Genomic DNA, 25030 nt, shown 5'->3' with positions numbered 1-25030 from the left:
CAGCTCAAGGGAGAACCACCCTCGAATAGCGGTCCTTAGTTCACTTTTATACTCAGGGTACAAGGAGTGGGATAGGGGTCTTATGGGTCATTTGCTGATTGGATGAGGCACATATACTGGGTGGAGGGAAGAGTAAGGCAAACCCCTTCTCCCTATGGGGTAGGAGGGGAGACAGGTTATACTGCTCAGCAAGACTTGAAATCCGTTAATAGTTACAATATGGGGGAGAGAAGGACAGTAAGAGTCTGGTTTATCTGTTCCTGCATTCCAAGACCCTCCTTGGTTTTATCTGCTCTTTTGTCCTTGGGTCACCAAATTCCATCCTCTCTTTATTTTTAGGGCATTCTTTGGCCCCTGTTGATACCCTGCTCATATCTAACAATCTACCTATTTCCCTTCTCAGACATTTGAGAACCCAGTCTCAAAGAAAAAGGGGCGATGACCACTCTGTCAGTCCAGCATTTCTCATGATGTACTCTGCATATAAGTTAAATAAGCAAGGTGACAATATACAGCCTTGACATCTCCTTTCCCAATATGGAACCAGTCTGTTTTTCCATGTCCAGTTCTAACTGTTGCTTCTTGACCTGCATACAGATTTCTCAGGAGGCAGGTCAGGTGGTCTCATATTCCCATCTCTTGAAGAATTTTCCACAGTTTGTGGTGATTCATACAGCAAAAGGCTTCGGCACAGTCAATAAAGCAGAAATAGATGTTTTTCTGGAACTCTCTTGCTTTTTCGATGATCCAGCGGATGTTGGCAATTTGATCTCTGGTTCCTCTGCCTTTTCTAAAACCAGCTTGAACATCTGGAGGTTCACAGTTCACGTACTGTTGAAGCCTGGCTTGGAGAATTTTGAGCATTACTTTACTAGCGTGTGAGATGAGTGCAATTGTGAGGTAGTTTGAGCATTCTTTGGCATTGCCTTTACTTGGGACGGGGATGAAAACTGATCTTTTCCAGTCCTGTGGCCACTGCTGAGTTTTCCAAATTTGCTGGCATATTGAGTGAAGCACTTTCACAACATCATCTTTTAAGATCTGAAATAGCTCAATGGGAATTCCATCACCTCCACTAGCTTTGCTCATAGTGATGCTTCCTAAGGCCCACTTGACTTTACATTCCAGGATGTCTAGCTCTAGGTAAGTTATCACACCATCGTGATTATCTGGGTTGTGAAGATAGATCTTTTTTGTACAGTTCTTCTGTGTATTCTTGCCACACCTTCTTAATATCTTCTGCTTCTGTTAGGTCCATACCATTTCTGTCCTTTTTTGTGCCCATCTTTGCATGAAATATTCCCTTGGTATCTCTAATTTTCTTGAAGAGATCTCTAGTCTTTCCCATTCTATTGTTTTCCTTTATTTCTTTGCATTGATCACTGAGGAAGGCTTTCTTCTCTTTCCTCGCTATTCTTCGGAACTCTGCATTCAAATGGGTATATCTTTCCTTTTCTTCTTTGCCTTTCACTTCTCTTCTTTTCATAGCTATTTGTAAGGTCTCCTCAGACAACCGTTTTGCCTTTTGCATTTCTTTTCCTTGGGGATGGTCTTGATCACTGCCTCCTATACAATGTCACGAACCTCCATCCATAGTTCTTCATGCACTCTGTCTATCAGATCCCTTGAATTTGTTTATCACTTTCACTATATAATCGTAAGGGATTTGATTTAGGTCGTACCTGAATGGTCTAGTGGTTTTCCTACTTTCTTCAATGTAAGTCTGAATTTGGCAATAAGGAGTTCATGATCTGAGCCACAGTCAGCTGCTGGACTTGTTCTTGCTGACTCTATAGAGCTTCTCCATCTTTGGCTGCAAAGAATATAATCAGTCTGATTTCAGTGTTGATCATCTGGTGATGTCCATGTGTAGAGTCTTCTCTTGTGTCGTTGGAAGAGGGTGTTTGTTATGACCAGTGCGTTCTCCTGGCAAAACTCTATTAGCCTTTGCCCTGCTTCATTCTGTACTCCAAGACCAAATTTGCCCATTACTTCAGGTATCTCTCAACTTCCTACTTTTGCATTCCAGTCCTCTATAATGAAAAGGACATCTTTTGTGGGTGTTAGTTCTAGAAAGTCTTGTAGGTCCTCATAGAACTGTTCAACTTCAGCTTCTCCAGTATTACTGGTCAGGGCATAGATTACCATGATATTGAATGAATTGCCTTGGAAACAAACAGATCTTTCAGTCTTTTTTGAGATTGCATCCAAGTTGTGCATTTCAGATTCGTTTGTTGACTATGATGGCTACTCCATTTCTTCTAAGGGATTCTTGCCCACAGTAGTAGATATAATGGTCACGTGAGTTAAATTCACCCATTCCAGTCCACTTTAGTTCGCTGATTCCTCAAATGTCAGTGTTCACGCTTGCCATCCGCTGTCTGAGCACTTCCAATTTGCCTTGATTCCTGGCCCTAACATTGCAGCTTCCTATGCAATATTGCTCTTTACAGCATCAGACTTTACTTCCATCACCAGTCACATCCACAACTGGGTGTTGTTTTTGTTTTGGCTCTGTCGCTTCCTTCTTTCTGGAATTATTTCTCCACTGATTTACGGTAGCATATTAGGCACCTACCAACCTGGGGAATTCATCTTTCAGTGTCCTATCCTTTTGCCTTTTCATACTGTTCAAGGCAAGAATACTGAAGTGGTTTGCCATTTCCTTCTCCAGCAGATCACGTTTTGTCAGAACTCTCCACCATGACCCATCTGTCTCGGGGTGGCACAGATTAGGTTTTCAATAAATGTTTTTGAATAAATGAGTTTATCTTCTCTATTGTTACATTCTAAGAAAAGCCAGCTTCTTAATATTCTTTTCCTTGTAACCAATTTAGTGTTTTAAATTAACTTTCTAAAATTTGTCATCATTTTCCCATTTTCATCTTCATTCACATGAAACATGATCTCCACTATTTGATAGCATGTGATTTTGATTCAGCCATGTATTTATCCCTCTGTTGCAGACTACCAGCCCACCGATTTCCCATACCTGACTGCTGTGCTGTGTTTAGTCTCTCAGTCGTGCCTCTTTGTGACCCCACGGACTGCAGCCCACCAGGCTCCTCTGTTCATGCGATTCTCCGGGCAAGAATACTGGAGCAGGTTGCCATGCCCTCCTCCACGGGATCTTCCCAACCCAAAGACTGAACCCAGGTCTCCCTTGTTGCAGAAGGATTCTTTACCATCTGAGCCACCAGGGAAGCCCTACCTGATTGCTAGAAGGTCATAAATCAGGGGGAGGTACTTAGAGATGAACAGTGAAGTCTCCAATTTACAAGCTCGCTTCACTCCCAGGTAATTATGAAGTCACACGTTCCTAGGTGTGACCTTCTCACGACATAATCGCCTCAAGGAATAGATTGATTAGATTATATATAACTGATTAAAATAAAGCTGTGGTATAATGGCAGTGTTAAAATAGTATTTGCTAGGCAAGGTTGTGTAGTTTTTTAAAATATATGACATAGGCTTTCACAAGATAAACAAGGAATACATGTTCCAAGTTACCTTCCAAGCAGTTAGCCTGGGTAGACAGTCCCACGGACAATGGAGGGAACTAAGCACTCCTTCACACTGGCGTTTGCAGTCCAAGCCGGCGCCTCTGTGGGCGGGGCCACTGAGCCTACCGGGACCTAAAGTAGGAGGGGGCGTGGTCGCGGGCGGGCCCAGGCCCCCAGGGGCGGGGCCGCAGCGGCCGAGGGGCAGGCTGGGAAGCGGCGCCATATTGGCGTCGGCCGCGCTGTATTGTCATAAATAGAGCCGGTTTTGTGGTGTTTTCACTACTCGGTTGGATGCCTCGGCTGTAGTAAGTGAGAGAGTGAGCGTGCAAGCGAGTTACAAGCAAGCAGAGGAAAGCGGACAGGAGGAGAAGGGAAGAGCAAGAACAGGACTCCAGAGCGAAAGACAACTCGCCGGTGAGGGAGACGCAGGAAGCGATGAAAGAGATGTCTGCGTAAGTGGTGGGGGGCGGCGGTTGGGGGTGAGGCAGAACTGGGTGGGCTGGGGTGGCCAGCCCGGACCCCGTTTCCGTTCCCTGCCTCTCGCGTCCTGCCCAGAGCTCTCCTGTAGTCTCCTTTCTCCCTCCTGACTGGTCGGCAAGGGCACCTCCCCTACACCCGGCGGCTCACCTGGCCAGACTCGGGGACTCTACGAGTCCCCATCTGTTCCCTGGCTGCCCTATCTCCGAGGACGCCCCCAGACTTGGTTGCGGCGGGAGAAAGGCCCGTGTGTCTGTGGGGAAAAATTGTCGGTCACTCTCCTGCCCCCAGCGCTGTCTGAGCCGGTCTCTGCTCCTGTCTGCATTGGCGCAAATACCATCCCCCTACCTCCCCCTCCTCCCTTCCTAACCGGCTGTCTCCAGGTCTTCTGGAGTGCATTCACTCCTATCCCAGCCCATGGGTTTCTCTTTTTAGTCAAGCTATGGTTTTTTCACCCTTCCCTCATCTCCCCACCTATCCACAGTACATCTGCCAGTCTATACCTCCTGGTCATACTTTGATAAGTCAGGAACAGTGTCGGTGCTTGGCAAGATTTTGTTGTAACTTCTTACATTGTGGTTTATTAGGAAATAATTTAAACATACAGAAAAATGCCAAGAATAACATAACAGCATCATTTACGTAGCCATCATCCATCTCCCAACGCATAACGTTCCGCGCGTGTGTGTGTGTGTGTGTGTGTGTGTGTGTGTGTACACATATCTTGACTTAAAAGAAACCGAACATACTGAATACATCTAAAAGAATTCTGTTACCTCCTCCTCTAAGCCCATTCACCTCCCTCCCTGGAGTTCCCCACAGTTCTGAATTTGATGCTTATGCGGCATATTTTTTTTTTAATGCTATTACTGCATATGTATATGTCCATAATCAGCATTGTTTTACTTGTTTTTAAACTTTATATGACTAGTACCACACTTGTCATTCAACAACTTCTTTAGTGCAACATATGTCTTTGAGATTTGTCCATGATAGTATTTTTCAGCTCTAATTAATTCACACTAATACTTCCTTAGTGTGGAATACACTAATGTATTCTTTGTGGGGATACAATCTGATTTAGTCTATTTCCTGTTAGTGATTATTTTAGGTTTTTAATGTCACAGTGTGGTAGTGAACATTTTTGTACATGTCTCCTTGTGCACTTACCCTAGAATTTCTCCAGTGTTTATTTCTCCGGGGATTATGTCACTTGCTTTTGTTTTCCTGTCTAGATGAGAGAGGTTCGGAACCATGGATTTGGAATTTTAGTGGTAGTAGGGACCTTGATAGCCAGCATTTTCAGCACAGAGATAAGAAAGTGGGACTCAAGATCATAGTTGGTATCATAGACTTCACTTAGACAGTGAAGAGAACAATTAACTAGAGTCACAGAATGTTAGGACTGTAAACTCTGAATGAAGCAACGGATGTTAATAGGTTTGTCAGGGACACATCTAGTTGTGATTTCTTTTTAAAAGCTAGAGTATTTCATAAGGACCTTCTAATGAAATAATTTTTTTTTTTCCTGGGGTTGGGGGCATTGTTTTTTACTTACAGCTTTCTTTCAAGTGGCTGACTGCTTTTCAAAGGTGGTACTTGACTTAAGTCTGCAGGGTGTAGTTGAGGTGGCCCTGGCTCAGCTCCCATTCAGGCTCTTTGCATTTGAGCTGAGTGGTATTGGCACAGTTGTCCTGATGCCAACACAGGCTGCTTTTGACTTGAAAAGACATCCTAACCATGACAGCTTGAAGCAGAATGAACAGCCCTTCATCCCCATAAGCACAAAATATCCTTTTTTTCCTTAAAAAAAAAAAAAACGTGGGGGGGCAACCAGTAGTACTGAGTAAACTTTTAAGGTAGCTAAATTAATGAGTGGATTGAGAGATTTATTGTATAGTAAATGAAACTTTAAATTTTTTCTGCTGTTTCATTTTTCTTGAACAGAAACACCGTGCTGGACAGCCAGCGTCAACAAAAGCATTATGGAATCACCTCTCCAATTAGCTTGGCATGTCCTAAAGAAATTGATCATATTTACACACAGAAATTAATTGATGCCATGAAACCATTTGGAGTGTTTGAAGATGAGGAAGAATTGAACCACAGGTATGTCATTTAAAAATGCAAACTATTTTACAGTACACTCTTTAATCATTACTTCTATAAACATATATTCATGTACCAGTGATGTCCCTGTGTAGGGATATAAAAATGACAAAATGAAGAGAAAACTTGGCCGTCCTAGAGCTTAGAGGAGGAAACTTAACAATTAGCCAAGTAAGTAAAATAAACACAGTGTTACATATGACAATGCCAGCTGAGAAAAATGAAGCTGGGAGTGGAGGTTGTCAAGGAAGTCTTCATTGACATTTGAGGGAAATTTTGAAGGTGAGGGAGGAGCTGTATGGATTTAATGGAAGAGCAGTCTGGGCAGAAGCTTGAGATAGGACCATACCTGGTATATTTAAAAAATGATAGATAGCAAGGTAACTTAGGTATATGACACAGTGAACAAGAAGGGGAATGTGGACTTAAAGAAAATGAGGTGGGAAGGAGCTTGGAGGGAAAGGTCATTTGGGACCTTGAAAGCCATTATAAAGGTTTTGACTTTTACTCTGAGATGGGAACCTGTTAGGGTTTTGAGCAGCAGATTGACATGATTGATTCATGTTTAACACAGTCACTCTGGCTGCTTTACTGAGAGTAGTCTGCAGAAGGGTCAAAGTCAGAAGCAGGGAAACTAGTTAGGAGACTGTTCTAATAACCCAGGGAAGAAATGGTGGCCGGAATTAGGGGGATGGCAGTGGAGGTGATAAGAGATAGTAGAATTCTGGATGTCTTTTAAAGGTACATCTTCTGGATGTCTTGTTTAATAACTGGAATGGGGGGTGTGGGGGGAGCATCAAGGATGATGCCAAGATTTTTGTTCTCAGCATCTGGAAGGATGGGATTCCATTACATGAGAAAGGCTGAGGGAGAAGCATGTTTGGACAGATCGGGAATTCAGTTTCTCATGTGTTATCTTTGAGATGCCTAAACTTTTTTTTTTTAATCTGCATTTGGATATGCCGTTGGTTGCAAGTTTGTTTTAATATCAAATTGCTTTTATTAAGTTAAATTTTATAAAAAATTAGCCAATAAATAATTTGCCTGTTTTTATTATCCAAAAACTTGTAACTGTCAATGAGAGTGCGGACTTCTACTATTACCACACTGAATTGATTTTATTCCATAGTAAGGCCAAGAAAGTTGACAGTTCAGTTGGCCTCTGCAGCCTTATTGAAGGTAATTTTGATTTTTTTTTTAACTAGGCTTTTTGAATTTTAAAAAAATAGCTCAAAAACCAAAATACTATCATCACATTTATCGTCTCTTTGGAACTCTTAGGAACCTAAGAATGCCAAAGAGATGTGCCTTGTGTCAACAGATGTGATAGCATTAGCACGTGTATAATATGCTTTTACTCTAGCACCAACATAAAGGTACTGCCTATATGTTTAATTACTTTTTAAAATACTGTTTGTTTTTGGTGGGGGTTTTTTGTTTGTTTTCATCTAAAGCATGTTATTTTTTATTATAGGCTGGTTGTTCTTGGTAAACTGAACAATCTAGTAAAAGAATGGATTTCTGAGGTCAGTGAGAGTAAGGTAAGACTAAATTGAATTCATAGTTTCATTGTGTCCTGGTAACAAAATGCAGAGTTGAGAATAATCAAAAATAGATTAAATGTTTTTAGTATACTTAGAAATGAATTGTTCTAGACAGTTGAAGTGAAGAGAAGGTCACTCAAGTCATGTCCAGCTCTTTGCGACCCCGTGGTCCATGGAATTCTCCAGGCCAGAATACCGGAGTGGGTAGCTGTTCCCTTCTCCAGGGGATCTCCCCAACCCAGGGATCAAACCCAGGTCTCCTGCATTGCAGGTGGATTCTTTACTGGCTGAGCCACCAGGGAAGCCCTCTAAACAGTTGAGTCCCAAATAAATGAGGATTTACCCCAGAGGTAGCCAGTGTCTGACTACATTTCCATATAAATGTCTTCCTTGACTCACATGTAGTAAACCAAACTAAATACTGAAGTTTTAAAAGCCAGATTTCAGAATTCTTGTGAAATACCAGGTATGGCAGCACTGGGCCTTTCTTTGGGCAAGGCCAGAAGAGGCTTGAATGGAATTGGGCTACTCTGGTGCCTCACGGTCCCCATTACACTCCGCTCTCTCAGCCATAGCAACTGTCAATTATCAGTTTCTGTGTTTCTTATGTGTATACTTTCCTCATTTGCGTACCTGCCTGGCCTATGGGACACTGGAGTTTGCAAACCCTAATTTATAATTATACTGCTTCTTTCCCCTCCAGTAGCTTAACTTTTTTCCTTCTAAAATCAATTACATATCTCTTGCTTTCTTAGAATCTTTTGAATATAATTGAATTCATTTGTTTGGGAATCTTCATTGGCTGTAGTAAAATGAGATAGGGCATGTTCAGCTGGGTAATACTGTTTGTCCCTTTACTAAGTGGTTCAGACTGTTGTATTTTAAATTTTTAGTTTTTGTTTTTGTTTTTTTTTTAAATAGTTTTCCCGTCTCTTAACAGCTATCAGCTGAAAGTTAATGGCTCACAGCAGTAGTGTCTCTGTAAAATCCCTTTCTGCCCATTAATTTGCATCAGTTAAGAAATTACACACCTGTTAGAATTCTTTTACAACTTTTATTATTTCCTTTTGTAACCTTTGATACGTGTATAAAATTGGTTCTTTCAAGCAGTGGGCTCTGAATAAGGTTATGAGGGACTGTGCTAAGACTACAGTCATTGAGTTTAAATAAATGGTCGTTACATTATTGACTTTTGCTTCCAAATGACTATCTGGCTCATTTTTGAGCTCACAGCAGGGTTGTCAATAGTTGAAGCTTTCTGTTAGGTTGAATTCTGAGCAGGTGAAATGCTAGTCATGAGTAATTAAAAAAAAAATCATGCTTGTTTCTCTGCTACTAGCTGATCAACTCTAATAAACTTGTCTTACTCACTTGCACAACCTCAGGACAGAGCTCAGGCATTGAATGAGTGTTGGGGAACCTGTTGTCTTTGTCTATAATCAGCCCATAATTGCTGTGGGTATGCAAACCAGATACACAACTTGCTAGAATTGATTTAAAATCAGAGTAGCAAGCTTTTTGACTTCTTGTGTTGTCTTTATGTCATCTAATGTGGTTATACTGAGGTCTTTGCTCTCATACATATTCTGGGATACATCAAGGGAAGTCAAGTGTTAACTATTCACAAAAAAGGGCTAGATACTTTATTGAGAGATGCACCTAACTAATTTTCTTACTGGGTAGTTTTTTTGCACCTAAAAGAAAAATTAGTAGAATCTGTTCCAAGGTCAAAGGTTTTTTAAATTTTTTTAAATTGCTTTCCCCTCATTTTATTCACATCAATGCTTTAATTTACAAATTTCACTAGCTGGTTTCCGTTTAATTTCTAGGCATAAAACCATTGCTAAAAATATGAGGCATTACCACTATTTGATTTTTTTTTTTAAGCAAATAAAATACAATTATTTTTTTTTTAATTTAATTGGTTTTAGCATCTTCCTTTGCATAGACACAGTGATTGGTCATTTGCAATATCATAATTCTCTGTCATTTATACCTACTTTATATGGAAAATATCCAAAGGATTTGAGTTAGATCAAATATCATTTTAATATTCTGTTCATAGTTGGAATATTTAAACTTTAAACAGTCTAGAACTCCAGATTTTGGTTAAATACTGTGGTTTGTGGTGAAAATCTTTTACTCTGTTTATCACTTTCTCATAAATCATGAAAGAAGCATGCTTTTCAAAGTGGAAGGTAAACTCAACAGGGCTTCTCTATCCTTTTGTTTCATGTTAGTCATTAATAATTTTATTAACTCCTTTCTAGCTATAAAATTATTTGTGGTAGTCTTGAAACATACTCGTTAAACAGAGAAAGTAACAAACATAATATCCTGTTAAACAGATACTTGTAATCAAACTAATTAGCAGATACTACTCTTTGGAACTTGGACTAGGTATTTTGGGGAAATAGAAGTAGTAGACATAGTTCTTACCTTCAAGGAATGTAAATATAGTTGAAGTGACAGAACTAACATACAGGGAAGAAAAAAAGTAAATGTAGTATGAAAGAGCACATGGCAGGGGAAAGAGCTTCTTAGAAGGAGGTAGGTAATCAAAGAAAGCTTCATGAGGAAGGTGGGACTTGAAGTGAACTTTGAAAAATAGATGGAATTGAGATAGCAGAAAGGATGGCAAACATCTGAGGCAAAAGTAAAAGTGTTAGTCACTCAATCATGTCTGACTCTTTGCGACCCCATGGACTGTATGTAGCCTGCCAGGTTCTTCTGTCCATGGGATTTTCCAGGCAAGAATACTGGAGTGGGTTACCATTCCCTTCTCCAGGGGATCTTCCCAACCCAGGGATCAAACCCGGGTCTCCTGCATTACAGGCGAATTCTTTACCAGCTGAGCCACCAAACCTTTGGCCCATTTGAGGCAAGGAAAATAGCAAATGCAATGGAAAGGAGACTAGGTTATGTAACATGTTGGCAGTTGGAGCTTCAGAAGGGAAGATCAAGAGACAAGGCAAGAAAGATCCTTAAGAGCATACCATGGAAGTCCTTAGGATCCAGGGGTCAGTATCCAGAAAAGAATGCATTGACAAGTTTTGAGCAAAAGAGTTATGTGATAGAGTTAAAAATATCAGCCAGTGAATTTTTTACAAAGTGGGATTTAGAAATAAAGACTAATGGCAAGAGAGTAACTTATGCTACTAAATAGCACAGAATGGAGGTGGGTGGGGAGGAAGTGACGTGTAAGGAATATAATTTAAGAATTAGTAATCCAGGAAAAACAATAATGGCTTATAGGTATAGGCAGTAAGGAAAATGAGGAGCAGAAAAAGGGAACTCAGAAGGAGGGATACCTGGTTTATCATAGGATGTTTTTTATCAGGTTTCAGTCATGATTACTGAAGTGAATCAGAAAGTGTGAGTGAAAATATCTGATGGGCAGTTAGAATTGGCTCTAGAGAGAGGTGAAAAGTAGCATTGTAATTCTGATACAGCCAAAAATATGTAAAGTTGTTAGATTGCCTTTCGTGAGGAGATCATTTTAAGAATGACCCCACTTTCTTGCAGAAATATTGTGGAGATAGAATCAAGAAATTAAGCATATCTGTCACAAAAACTAAAGGGGAGATGGAATTAGTCGACTAGAGAGCTGAAAGTGCATTAATTTAGTAGTTGAGGGTTCGACTATTGAGAATCACGAAGGAGTCAAAGACAGGCAGTTGAAGGGGACAAGCAAGGTCAAATGATAGAAAACATTTTTCTTATAATAGGGATATATGCATCTGTGTGTGTGTGTGTGTGTAATGTATGCATCTGTGTGTGTCCACTCAGTCATGTCTAACTGTGTGACTCCAGGGACTGTAGTGTGTCAGACTTCTCTGTACATGGGATTTACCCAGCAAGAATCCTGCAATGGGTTGCCACTTCCTCCTCCAGGGGATCTTCTTGACCCAGGGATCTTGGGTCTCCTGCATTGGCAGGCAGATTCTTTACCACTGTGCCACCAGAGAAGCCCATGTATGCATGTATACTGGACACAAATTTGTTTTGTCTGTCCTCTGAGAATACCTTCATTACTTCAAGCTACAGTCAAAAAAACTCGATAAATCTCAGATCACTAAATTTAAAAATTTAGCAAGTATCCGTAGCATTTAGGCGATTTTTTAAAAAAATTGAGGTATAGTTTATTTACAGTATATAAATGTTAGGTGTACAACATAATGGTTTGCAATTTTTAAAGGTATGCTCCACTTAAAATTATTTTAAAATATGACTATGTTCCCTGTGCTGTACAGTATGTCCTTGTACCTTATTTTATACATAGTAGTTTGTACCTCTTAATCCTCTACCCCTGTTGTGCCCCTCTCCCAACTGGTAACCACTATTAGTTCTCTGTATCTACAAGTCTGTTTCTTGCAGTTATATTCACTTGTTTTTTACATTCACATGTAAGTAATAACATACAATATTTGTCTTTCTCTGTCTGACTTACATAAGCATAATACCCTTGAAATCCATCCATGTTGTTGCAAATGGCAAAATTTTATTCTTTTATGACTGAGTTAGTATTCCATTACACACACACACACAGACACACACACACAGACACACACACACTACATCTTTATCCATCATTCTTCTGTTGATGGACATTTAGGTTGCTTCCATGTCTTGGCTATTGTAAATAATGCTGCTATGATCATGAGGGTAGTAGTTCAGTCGCTCCGTCTTGTTCAACTCTGCGACCCCATGGGCTGCAGCATGCCAGGCTTCCCTGTCCATCACCAGCTCCCAGAGCCTGCTCAAACTCATGTCCATTGAGTCAGTGATGCCATCCAACCGTCTCATCCTCTGCTGTCCCCTTCTCCTCCTGCCTTCAGTCTTTCCCAGCATCAGGGTCTTTTCCAATGAGTCAGTTCTTTGCATCAGGTGGCCAAAGTATTGGAGTTGCAGCTTCAACATCAGTCCTTCCAGTGAATAACCAGGACTGATTTCCTTTAGGATTGACTGGTTGGATCTCCTTGCAGTCCAAGGGACTCTTCAAGAGTCTTCTCCATTACCACAGTTCAAAAGCATCAGTTCTTTCTTTGGTGCTCAGCTTTCTTTATAGTCCCACTCTTACATCCATACATGACCACTGGAAAAACCACAGCCTTGACTATACGGACCTTTGGCAGCAAAGTGACATCTCTACTTTTCAATATGCTGTCTAGGTTTGTCATAGCTTTTCTTCCAAGGAGGAAGCATCTTTTCATCTCATGGCTGCAGTCACCATCTGCAGTGATTTTGGAGCCCAAGAAAATACAGTCTATCACTGTTTCCATTGTTTCCCCATCTATTTGCCATGAAGTGATGGGACTGGATTCCATGATCTTCATTTTTTGAATGTTGAGTATTAAGCCAGCATTTTCACTCTCCTCTTTCACTTTCATCAAGAGGGTCTTTAGTTCCTCTTCGCTTTCTGCCATTAGGGTGGTATCATCTTCATATCTGAGGTTGTTGATATTTCTTACAGCAATCTTGATTCCGGCTTGTGATTCATCCAGCCCCACATTTATGATATATTCTGCATAGGAGCTAAATAAGCAGGTGACAGTATTCAGCTTTGACATACTCCTTTCCCAATTTATATATGTTACAATTTAGATATGTACCCAACATGAGGGTACCTATCTTTTTGAATTAATGTTTTTATTTTCTTCCGATATATTCCCAGGAGTGTGATCCAGTATTTGCTGAATCATATGGTAGTTCTATTTTTAGTTTTTTTAAGGAAACTTCCAATTGTTTTCTACAGTGGTTGCACCAGTATATTGATACAGTCCCATAAATAGTCTGTAAGGATTACCTTTTCTTCATATCCTCGCCAGTGTTTATTAGAGCACTTAGGCAGTTTTAATGCTAAATAATTTGAATAATTGATGCCTTTTATATTTTTTATTTTATTTTAGAATCTTCCACCTTCTGTTGTGGCTACTGTTGGTGGAAAAATTTTTACTTTTGGCTCCTATAGACTTGGAGTACATACCAAAGGTAATTCCTTTTCTGTGTTTTACTGGTAGAACTTTGAATAACAAACTTATTGTTTATAATTAGAAAATATAGGGGAAAAAAATTCCCATTATCTCATCACTCAGAGTTAATCAGTGTTAACATTCTCCTATACTCATCTTACATAGTTTCTTCTGTACATATGTTTTTGTTTACAAAAATGTAATATATGCTCAATATACTGTTCTTAATAATACTTTGATTTGCAGGAGCTGACATTGATGCACTTTGTGTAGCCCCAAGACATGTGGAGAGATCTGATTTTTTTCAGTCTTTTTTTGAAAAGTTGAAACATCAAGATGGCATTAGAAACTTAAGAGTAAGTATCCTCTGTTATTTAATATTTTGAATTTGTTAACAAATAACAGCAAAAGCTAGGGCTTGTGATGACTGATATATTTAAGAAGTTGCTATATCTTAAAATAATGGATGGTGATTTAAAACATGGGCTTTTTTTTTAATTGGAGGATAATGCTTAAAATGTTGTGTTGGTTTGTGTCATACAACAATGTGAATCAGCCATAAGTCTAGCTGTGTATCCTCTCCGTCTTCAACCTTCCTCCCCCATCCCCCCCATCCCCATCCCATTCGTCAGGGTTGTCACAGAGCACCAGACTGAACTCCCTGTATTACACAGCAACTTCCCACTAGCTATCTCTTTTATTCATGGTAGTGTATATACGTCAGTGTTCCTATCTCAGTTTGTCCCCCACCTCTTCCCCACTGCGTGTCCACCACAAGTCCATTCTCTATGTCTGCCCTGCAAATAGGTTCGCCAGTACCGTTTTTCTAGGTTCCATATTTGAGTTAACATAGGATATTTGTTTCTGTTTTTCTGACTTCCTTCACTCTGTATAACAGGCTCTGGGTTCATCCACCTTAGTTCAGCTGACTCAGATTTGTTCCTTTTTAAGATTGAGTAATATTCCATTATATATAAAAACATGAGCTTTTTAGTTATACAGACCTTGATTGAGTCTAAAATCTACCACATATTAAATAGTGGGTTTTGGTCAAGTTACCTATTCTCTCTGAGTCTCAGTTTCCTTAGCTATAAAATGACAATCTAGTGATAACTTTCTTACAAAGTTTTTGGAGGATTGATGAGATAATTTACATAAATCAGTTACTGTAATATCTGGTAAATGGTTGATGCCTATCAAATTGTGGCTGCTATTATGTGTAAGGTTCTATTAGTAACTCATTATGTGTGTATATCTAGCTATTCATTCAGCAAATAAAATTGCAGCACCAGTGATTCATCCAATATGGCCTTAGTCCCACAAATACAAGAGTGAACAAAACATAGTTTATGGGATGGAGGGATTGGGGGAACTAAACAGTTTATTTATTTATTTTTTTATTTTTGCTGTGCTGGGTGTTCATTGCTGCTCATGGGCTTTCTCAGTTGTGTCGAGTTGGGGGGCTACTCCTCATTGCAGCCCTCGGCTTCTCACTGCAGTGGCTTATCTTGTTGCAGAGCACAGTCTCTAGGCACCTGGGCCCAGTAGTTGTGGGGCACAGGCTTTGTTGCTCCAAAGCATGTGGAATCTTCTCCAACCAGGGGTCAAATGTGTGTCCCCTGCATTGACAGGCAGATTCTTAACCACTGGACCACGAGGCAAGTCCAGCAAATGGTTTACATGTAATCTCAAGTGCTTGGATAAGGTGAAGCTCAGAGGATCTTGCTATTTGGGTTTCTGGGAATGGAGGAAGAGGTTAAGAACTCATTAGGTGGAGGGATTAGGAGGGCTCAGAGAAATATTCCTACTAAATCCAAACTGTATAGATTTTTTTGCTAAATTAGTCATGAGATCTGATACTTTAATTTTTTACACTAGCGCTCTTGGTAAATAATCAGTTTTCAGTTTAAGTTTCAACAAATAGTAAATACCCAAATGATAGCATTTTTCCCTGCCAGTTTCTGATGAGTATTTTTAGAAGGATAATAACTTAGATAACTACTCTGATGGATATTTTGCATATCTTAGATAACACAGTCACAAAGGAGAAGTACTTGCTTACCTAGAATGAGAAACCAAGAAAATTTTCATATTTTCTACTGAGTTAGAAATTGGGAGAAAAAGTATTCACATTATTGGCATTTGGGAAGGACAGAGAAAAGATTACACGTTATTTGTTGTAATTGTTTTCTTCTTTTGCAGGCTGTAGAAGATGCCTTTGTGCCTGTTATAAAATTTGAATTTGACGGAATTGAAGTAAGTGTTATCTATTTTTCTGACTTTACAGTTGAACTATTGAACGTTTGGGGTGTTTTTTTGGTACTGTTTTGTATTTTTTAAAAATCAGATTTACATAGGCCCATATTTTAAGGTATCAAATAGTCTAGTCATGGTGAATCCTTCCTCACCATGGAATATGAACCAACCTCCATCCCTGCCCCCATTATTTTTATACACATCTATCTCATTCCCATAATCTCCTAAAATAATTATTATAGTTTTAGTTAGAGCAGTATTCATTGTTTTTGTTATTATGATCTTATAAATACTGTTCAAAACTAAGCACAAAATGTACTAGGTTACCATTCTTTACTATGTGACTTTTGTTTTCTCGAAAGTTAATGTTTTGTGTTTTGTTTCCTTGATTTTTATACTTTTACTAATTCAAACTCAGTCTCTCCTGGTTGTCTAAATCTCCATTAAATAGATTGGAATTTCTCAGGTGTTCTGTCATTAATATCTTGGAAAAATTTCCCACTGATTTCTTCTCATCTATTCAGATCTACTCTGATTGGTCTCCATGAGTGATACACAGCTGTCATTCTGACTTCTCTCTTCACTGATCCTGGGATTTCCTTTTGCTTCTGTAGTTTTCTTTTCTCTTGACTCGCTCTCATTTTATAGGCACTCATCCACCAGCTTCCCTAAAAAGAACACATATTTTTGAGATCTGGCATGTTTAAAAATGTCTTTATTCTGTTCTCAACAAATTGATATGTTGGCTAAGTGTAGAGTTCTAGGTGGGAAATAATTTTTCTTAGGATTTTGAAGGCCTTGTTTGCTTCATTGTCATCTAGTTCCCATACTCTGTTGGGGAATGTGAAGCCAATTTGATTCCTCATCCTTTGTATGTGACCTGTTTTGTCTTTTTGGCCACTGTGTGGTTTTCTTTTTTCCCCCTGGTCTTCATCATTGTACAATTCATGGTAATACACTTTGTTTTGCTATGTATCTTTTCAAACAAATGTGCTGAGGCACTCAGTTCCTTCAATTTGGAAATACCTGTCCTTCAGCTCTTGGAAATTGTATTGAATTCTGTTGTGTTTCCTGCCTTTGTTTTCTGTCCTCCTGGAACTCCTCTAACATTTTTGCACCTCCAGGACTGCCTTTTTTTTTTTTTAACTGCTTCCTTCCTACTTATAACTGTGTCTTCATATTTTGTTCTGCTTTTTGGGCTTGTCTCATCTTTTAAACTTTTCTCTTGTTTTTCATTTCTGCCATCATACTTTATTTTCCAAGAATACTTTTTTATTCTCTAAGTGTTCCTTTTTATTTATGAGTTTATTTACAGCTTCTTGTCCGTATTTCCTAGATACATTTTATCCCTGCTTTCTTAGATCTGCTCAGTCTGTTACATTTGTCCATCTGTTTTCTAGCTTTCATAGTTTTTCCTGTTGTCTTCTACTGTGTTCTTTGACCTAGTGGGTTATGCCTTTAAAAACAATAACACTAGAACACAACAAAACGAAATTTTGCCAGTATTTTAGTGGGCTTTCAAGAGAGAATGAATGTAAATGTATTGAATCTGCCATCTTTATCTAGAAATTTCCTTCATATGGTTTTGGGTTTTTTTTTTTTAATGTTTGGCAAAATTAAAATGCTTTCCCTTCATTTGAAAACTGTTTTCACAAAACTTTGCAGTGATTATCCAATGTGGTGTTGCCTACATAGGCCTTTGGAAATTTTGGTAGAACTTACCAAACTAGTAATTAGAACTTTTTACATTTTTGAGATGGGAAAGACAGGGAGAATGGATTAGGAAAAAAAGTAATATTTCTCTCTTGCTTTTCTTTTTCATTTTTCCAAAGATTGATTTAGTCTTTGCAAGATTGGCAATACAGACCATATCAGAAAATTTAGATCTAAGAGATGACTCTCGACTGAGAAGCCTTGATATAAGGTGTATTCGCAGCCTAAATGGTAAGCTTCTAAAAAGAAATTTCAGAAACCTGCTTGAAAACAGTTAGACAAATAGAGATCTTTTTGCAAAACTATTCTAAGAATTAGCCTAACTTAGTTTAAAATGATGTAGTTTTCTTTATACAAGTAATCTGATCACATTTAACCATCATAAAACACAAATTTGAAATGTTTACAGCAGTGGTTCTCAGGCTTATTGGTGTCAGGACCCCTTTACACTCTGAACATTTTTTGAGGACCCCCCCCAAGATCTTCCATTTACATGAATTATATTTTTCAATATGTCACATTAGAAATAAAAACTGAGAAACTTTTAAGGTACTTACTTAGTCCATTTAAAAATAGCTATAATAAATCCACTTATAAGTGAACATAGATATATTTTTGTGTGAGAATGGCAGGTTTTTTTGCATTTTTGTGACTAATTATTTTCTCATATCTGCTTTTACTGTCAGTATCATAAAATTTTACTTTGATTGAAGCATAGGGAGAAAAATCTGACTTCTTAAAGATATGTAATTGGAAAAGGGAGTATTTTAATAGCCTTTCACATAATTGTGGATATTTAATACTACACCAAAACTTGACCAGTGACAATTTTTTTCTTTTTAACAGCTTTATTCAGGTAAAATTACATACTATAAAATCCATCCTTTTTGGAAGTATAATTTAGTAGTCTTAGTATATTCATAGTTGTACACTACAGTAGAGTTTTAGAACATTTTTTTATCATTCTCAAATGATCCCTCATACCCATTTGCCGTTATTCCCCTTTTCAAACTCCAGTCGCCAGCAACCACTTCTATCTCTGTAGAATTACCTTTTCTGGATATTTCATATGAATGGGATCATATAATATGTGGTCTTCTGTGTCTGGCTTCTTTCATTTTGCGTAATGTTTTTGAGGTTTACCCATATTTGTAGCATATATCAGTAATTTGTTCCCTTTTCTGCTGAATAAAAGTGATCTTTTTTACGTGTTGATTAGAATATAGAACCTGAAACTGTTATCACTTAACTTTTGTACACTGTTACATTAAAATCTATTGGTGTGTCTGATTCTTTGAATGGATCTTTTACCCATGCATGATTCTGTCTTACCATGCCTTAGGTATGTGGAAAATACTGGCTCACAAAGTTATTTGGATCTTCGAAATATTAACACACATTTTACTATAAAGTTTAAAAAATCAACGTTCATCACTATCACTACCAATCTCATCAGAAAAGCCTAGGTCTTAGAAAGCTGTCAAGCTCATAGTAGCAAATACTAGTTGCCCAAAATTCTGATTTTTACTTGAAAGCTCAAGTTTTATTGCAATCAATTTCATCATTTGTTTTTCTAAAAGTGAGGGGCTCATTTTGTTCTTTTTTTTAATGAAATGTCTGCTAAATACCCAGAAGTGAATAACCACAGTTGTCTGTCAATCATTCTTCCTACTAAAACTGATGTTCCCTGGAAAAAAGAAAATAGTTAGCGTACCTTGAACACGTTCAGACATCACACAAGTTCCTCTCCTGTTTTCTAACTGCAGACTTGTGAAGATAATATCGTCTACTAGTACACTTTGTTGGTGCAGCTTTGATTCACTGCTTAGATCCCAGCAGTTTTATCCAAAACTGGTTTCACATGATGAGTGCAAATTTAACATGGTGAAATAGTCAAAGAACGTGTTAATATTACAAAAGTAGATTTGACCTAATAGAGTCCCCAGAGTCCACTGACCACACCTTGAGAACTACTGGTTTATAGTATCTTCTTTAACTTAGTCATTGTGTTTTGCTATATTTCCAGAGAGCGGCAATAGATTACAGTATTTGTGGATAAGGTTTGCATTAAAGCAATAATAGTTTTCTAACTTAGAGGCATTTAACTAACAGTAAAGCCAGATGTGGAAAAAAATAAAAATATATTTCAGATTCATCTCTTATTTTAATATTAGATTGCATTACCCATGTGCTTTTTAGTTCTTTATAAGCAAAGTGATTTCTGTTATAGAAGGGCTAAATTTAAAGTACATGGAGAAATTAAAATTCATATTTTATTATCTTTGATATTTTTAGCGTTTGAGAGTTGAAGTTAAAAGGCTGTTTGAATTAACTGGAATTTGTTGCATAATGAAAAATGAATGCTTTATGTTTTTCAGGATGTAGAGTTACTGATGAAATTTTGCATTTAGTGCCAAATAAAGAAACTTTCAGACTCACCCTAAGAGCAGTTAAACTATGGGCAAAACGTAAGTATCCAAAGTCTTTAATTTTACCTTGAGTTATGAAATTATAATTTTCAGTTGCTCATGGTAGACAGACATAGGAAACTAGTGTGGGGGATTGAGGTACAGTAAGCTTTGGAGGGGCTCTTTCTTTTTCAGATGTGATGCTTCTGGTGCTCTGATGAGTGACTCTTTTTTTCTTCCGTAGGTGAAAACTAAAAGCCCCTGACTCTACATCTTAGGTTTCAGCCAGGGAGTTAGAATGAGTTAGAACTTGAAGAATAAAATCCTTACTCATCTTCGAGTTCTCTGTGGGCAGAACCATCTTACTCATCTTTATCTCCTTCGTCAGCAGTCTAGTATATAACAGGTGTGCAGTAAATTTTTTAAAGGAAGAACCCACAGTGATAGTTCTAACATTTTGTTTTTACCTTACAGCACTCTGTATTGGAAGGCAAAGTAGGAGATAAGATGAATGACTTAGGGTTACTAACAAGAATGAGCCTGTCATGAAGGTCTGCTTGTTGATTTTAATGTTTCTATAATGGAAAAGAGTTCCAAGCAAATCTTAGGAGCGCAGTTAAACTTTAAGCTGTTCCTTATACTTGAATGTCATGGATAGTAGGTCCTAACAACTATATTAATTTTCTAGGACGTGGTATTTATTCCAACATGCTGGGATTCCTTGGTGGTGTCTCCTGGGCAATGTTGGTTGCAAGAACTTGCCAATTATATCCAAATGCAGCGGCTTCTACTTTAGTTCATAAGTTCTTCTTAGTTTTTTCCAAATGGTAAGTAGTCATACACATATTTTCTCTGCTTACTAACCTCTGCCTATGTGTATACTTATTTGGAAATTAAGAGTTATGCTTATACTTTTTCTGTTGTCTTACATTCCTTTTTAAAGTTAAATTTTAAACATCAAATTTGAGGAAATGATGGGATACCAGATGGTGCTTTCTTCTAGGGGGTCTGTAAATGTGGGCATTTAGCTATTGAGAGTGGTCTTTGCTCTGCCAGTTACTAGACTTACATACGCTAAAATCTCCTCATCTGTAAAATAGAGATAATAACCATATCTGCTCCATGTATTTATTAGGAGTATTCTCAGTAAATGTTAGCTGTTGCTGTTACTAAATTATCAGAGTTAAGTCCATGAAAGCAAATGAGAAGGAAAGAAAAAATTCAGGTTTAAATTAGTTAAAGTTAATGGGCAAAGCAGTATTTGCCCTTTCAGAGATCACTGCTTTAAGATAAGCAGCTTTTAACATTTCATGTAGTTCCTGAAGTGAGGTCTTACATGAGTTTATTTTCCTATTTCATGTTAGGGAATGGCCAAATCCTGTGCTGCTGAAGCAACCGGAAGAAAGCAATTTGAATTTGCCAGTTTGGGATCCTCGGGTATGTAACTTATTAAAGCTTTCTAGGAAAAGGACAGAGAAGGCAATGGCAGCCCACTCCAGTACTCTTGCCTGGAAAATCCCATGGACGGAGGAGCCTGGTAGGCTGCAGTCCATGGGGTCGCGAAGAGTCGGACAGACTGAGCGACTTCACTTTCACTTTTCACTTTCATGCATTGGAGAAGGAAATGGCAACCCACTCCAGTGTTCTTGCCTGGAGAATCCCAGGGACGGGGGAGCATGGTGGGCTGCCGTCTATGGGGTTGCACAGAGTTGGACACAACTGAAGCGACTTAGCAGCAGCAGCAGGAAAAGGACACGTCTGTAAAGTGAAATCTAGTTAAGGATAATTCCCCCTTGTTCCTGTTCATCTTCCTTCTGTGTAACTATAGTCCTTTCCCTCCCTCTACTCTGTTTTTTGGTGCAGATGATTTGTGTCTCCAACGCTGATCCAAATGTTATGGCAGTAAAAGTCACCCGTATAAGACTTGATGAGTGGTTGTATCAACCAGGATGTCATAATCTATTGTTTAAAGCTGTCTTACAAGTAATTAGTTACTAATAATAAAATACTGACATATATAAAACATGTACTTTGCAGTGCAGTTTAAAGCAGATTCGTGGTGCCACGATAGCAGAACTCTAACCTTGAATTTTAATTTGCTTTTAGAGTACTCATTCCTGAGTAACCAAGGGGAAGGTGTGGAAAGAGGATAGAGGACCATTGGACCAGATAATCCTCTTTGCACTTACTATTATATTTCCTTGGTTCTAAAAGACCATTGTTTATAAAGTGTACCATCAATTTAACAGCTTTTCAAGGGAAAAATAAAATTTTGCAGTTTTTTTTTTGACTATCATACACAGCTGACTTCAGAAATAAATGTAGTTGGGGAGGGGAAATGTTCTTTTTAGAATTGAGGAAATGTAGTATTAAAATGTATTTCATATTCTTCAGACTTTTGGGGAAATGAAGTGAGGACAACTGAAATAGGAGAATAGATCAATTATTCTGCTTCTAATTTCACAGGTAAATCCATCAGATAGGTATCATCTCATGCCCATAATCACCCCTGCCTACCCACAACAGAATTCTACGTATAATGTGTCCACATCAACTCGAACAGTAATGGTAGAAGAATTTAAACAAGGTAAACCTGTTAGCCCTGTTGCCCTTTACATATTCCCACAAGTTTTGGTTGACAACAATTTTATTCTATTGCAGTTATGCCTATTATTTCTAAAAATTCTTTCAAACGTATATTTTTTCAGTAATTGGTTTTGCAAAGTATATGATAAGATTAAAAGACCAAAAATGGAGCCACTCCAGTCTGGTTGAAATTGACTTTTGTGTTCTAAGAAAGAACATAATAAATTTATACTTTTTTTTTCAACTTAGGAATTTGGTGGGGTTAGAGCTTTGAGGGAAGGGTAATACAGGAGCTATGATGGTGAGTTTTCAGAATCTGTGTTTCTTTCTCTCTTTAGGTCTTGCAGTCACAGATGAAATTCTTCAGGGGAAATCAGATTGGTCCAAACTACTTGAGCCACCAAATTTTTTCCAAAAGTATAGGTATTTGAAATTTTGCAGTGTGTGTGTGTCTGTGTAAGGAAGAAGAATATTAAACTTACAAAGTTAATACATAATAGGTGACAGTTGTCACTTATAGTTCAAGTGAGGTAGAGAATAGGTTGGAGAAGGCAATGGCAACCCACTCCAGTACTCTTGCCTGGAAAATCCCATGGACGGAGGAGCCTGGTGGGCTGCAGTCCATGGGGTCGCGAAGAGTCAGACACGACTGAGTGACTTCACTTCCACTTTTCACTTTCATGCATTGGAGAAGGAAATGGCAACCCACTCCAGTATTCCTGCCTGGAGGATCCCAGAGATGGCGGAGCCTGGTGGGCTGCCGTCTATGGGGTCACACAGAGTCAGACACGACTGAAGCTACTTAGCAGCAGCAGCCGTAGCAGAGAATAGGTTAGCAGAAACCCTAGGTGATAAGAAAGACTATACTCTAGTAGTATCAACCCAGTATTTGTGGGGTTTTGGTTTTAGTGAATTGTTTTTAGAGGGCTAGAATTAATTTTGTGAAAATCAGAGCGTGTTTCAATTTTCATAAATGTGTGCCTGTGTTAGCTTTTTTGTTCATTGGGAGGGAGAAAGAAAAAGTAATGATAGAAAGTCAGACTCTAACAGTAATTTCTGGCTTTTCCCCCCCTGATTGTTGCTGAAAATTCTTCACAGACATTATATAGTATTGACTGCCAGTGCATCAACAGAAGAAAATCATCTAGAGTGGTAAGTCATTTCAAGTTCTCTGCCTACTATGTAATGATAACATATTTATATGTTGCCTTATCATTTCTAAAAAACTTTCTTACTTTTCAATTATTAAATATTATAGTGACTGTTGTACTTGACCATGGAGTATCAGTGTTTAAGAAATGCTATCAAATTAATGTTTCAGAATTGAAAATGATATGAGTTAAGGATATATGCACAGACTTTGCTTTTTGTCACTTCTCAGAGTCAGATTTAAGCAAAATTGTGAGGCATTTGAATGATTCTGATACTGAGTATATAACCATAATGTGTATACAGACACATGTATATACACACATGCTCCAGTCATGACTATTTTATGGCCCTAAAAGGCAGTATTTTGATCAAGAGTGCATTAAATAGATCGGTTCTTCTTGAAAAAGAAAGGGGAGGAAACAGAATTCACTAAGTAACTTTTCATTTATTTGAATGCTAAACAGGGTCTCTTAATACATTGGACTGAATTTTTTTAATGAACATGTAAAGCTAGATTTAGAAAATGCAGAGGAACCAGTGATCCAATTGCCAAAAATCCTTTGGGTCGTAGAAAAAGCAAGGGAATTCCACAAGAACGTCTACTTTTGCTTCATTGACCATGCTAAACCCTTTGACTGTGTAGATCACAACAGAGTGATCTTAAAGATCACTTTCTCATCTTAAAGAGATGAGAAAATTCTTAAAGAAATAAGAATACCAGACCACCTTACCTGCCTCCTGAGAAACTTGTCTGCAGGTCAAGAAGCAACAGTTAGTACTGGACATGGAACAGACTGGTTCAAAATTGGGAAAGAGAGTACTTCAAGGCTGTATATTGTCACCCTGCTTATTTAATTTACATGCGGAATACATCATAAGTGCTTGCCTGGATGAATCACAAGCCAGAGTCAAGATTGCTGTGAAAAATATCAACAACCTCAGATATGCAGATGATACCACCCTAATGGCAAAAAGTGAAGAGAAACTAAAGAGCCTCTTGATGAAAGTGAAAGAGGAGAGTGAAAAAGCTGGCTGAAAACTCACCATTCAAAAAATGAAGATCATGGCATCCGGTCCCATCATTTCATGACAAATAGATGGGGAAACAATGAAAACAATGATAGGCTGTATTTTCTTGGGCTCCAAAATCACTGCAGATGGTGACTGCAGCCATGAAATTAATAAAAGACTCTTGCTCCTTGCCTGGAAAATCCCATGGTCAGAGAAGCCTGGTGGGCTACAGTCCATGGGGTCGCAAAGAGTTGGACATGACTAAGCAACTTCACTTTCACTTTCACTTGCTCCTTGGA

The 25030-nt window shown here is 38.4% G+C and overlaps 1 protein-coding gene and 1 long non-coding RNA gene across 12 annotated transcripts in view; one reads left to right on the top strand and one right to left on the bottom strand.

Moving 5' to 3' along the window:
- The window catches only part of LOC145546385 (uncharacterized), a 36142-nt gene extending 32505 nt beyond the window's left edge, over positions 1–3637 (bottom strand). The window contains exon 1 of the long non-coding RNA XR_014082873.1: positions 3511–3637. This is a non-coding gene — a long non-coding RNA (uncharacterized LOC145546385). The remainder of the gene's footprint in view (positions 1–3510) is intronic.
- A 64-nt stretch (positions 3638–3701) lies between these two features.
- Positions 3702–25030, top strand: part of PAPOLG (poly(A) polymerase gamma) — a 47190-nt gene continuing 25861 nt past the window's right edge. For 6 of the 11 annotated variants that reach the window (XR_014082868.1, XR_014082867.1, XM_081593099.1 and 3 more), the window contains exons 1-13: positions 3702–3955; positions 5928–6089; positions 7564–7630; positions 13543–13624; positions 13852–13961; positions 15808–15861; positions 17694–17805; positions 19953–20042; positions 20671–20809; positions 21347–21419; positions 22449–22569; positions 22907–22991; positions 23667–23720. Coding sequence is in view for 6 of the 11 variants with exons in the window: in XM_081593099.1 (XP_081449225.1) it covers positions 3939–3955; positions 5928–6089; positions 7564–7630; positions 13543–13624; positions 13852–13961; positions 15808–15861; positions 17694–17805; positions 19953–20042; positions 20671–20809; positions 21347–21419; positions 22449–22569; positions 22907–22991; positions 23667–23720 (1166 nt within the window). In the remaining 5 variants the exon portion in view is untranslated. The remainder of the gene's footprint in view (positions 3956–5927; positions 6090–7563; positions 7631–13542; positions 13625–13851; positions 13962–15807; positions 15862–17693; positions 17806–19952; positions 20043–20670; positions 20810–21346; positions 21420–22448; positions 22570–22906; positions 22992–23666; positions 23721–25030) is intronic. The other 5 variants (XR_014082869.1, XR_014082870.1, XM_081593096.1 and 2 more) reach the window with 2 other exon arrangements.

The sequence above is a fragment of the Giraffa tippelskirchi genome, chromosome 4, assembly GCF_054371585.1.
Source record: "Giraffa tippelskirchi isolate mGirTip1 chromosome 4, T2T-mGirTip1v1.2.pri, whole genome shotgun sequence".
Taxonomy (NCBI): Eukaryota; Metazoa; Chordata; class Mammalia; order Artiodactyla; family Giraffidae; genus Giraffa; species Giraffa tippelskirchi.
The sequence above is the reverse complement of the archived record's forward strand: the minus strand, read 5'-3'. Positions and strand labels throughout refer to the sequence as shown.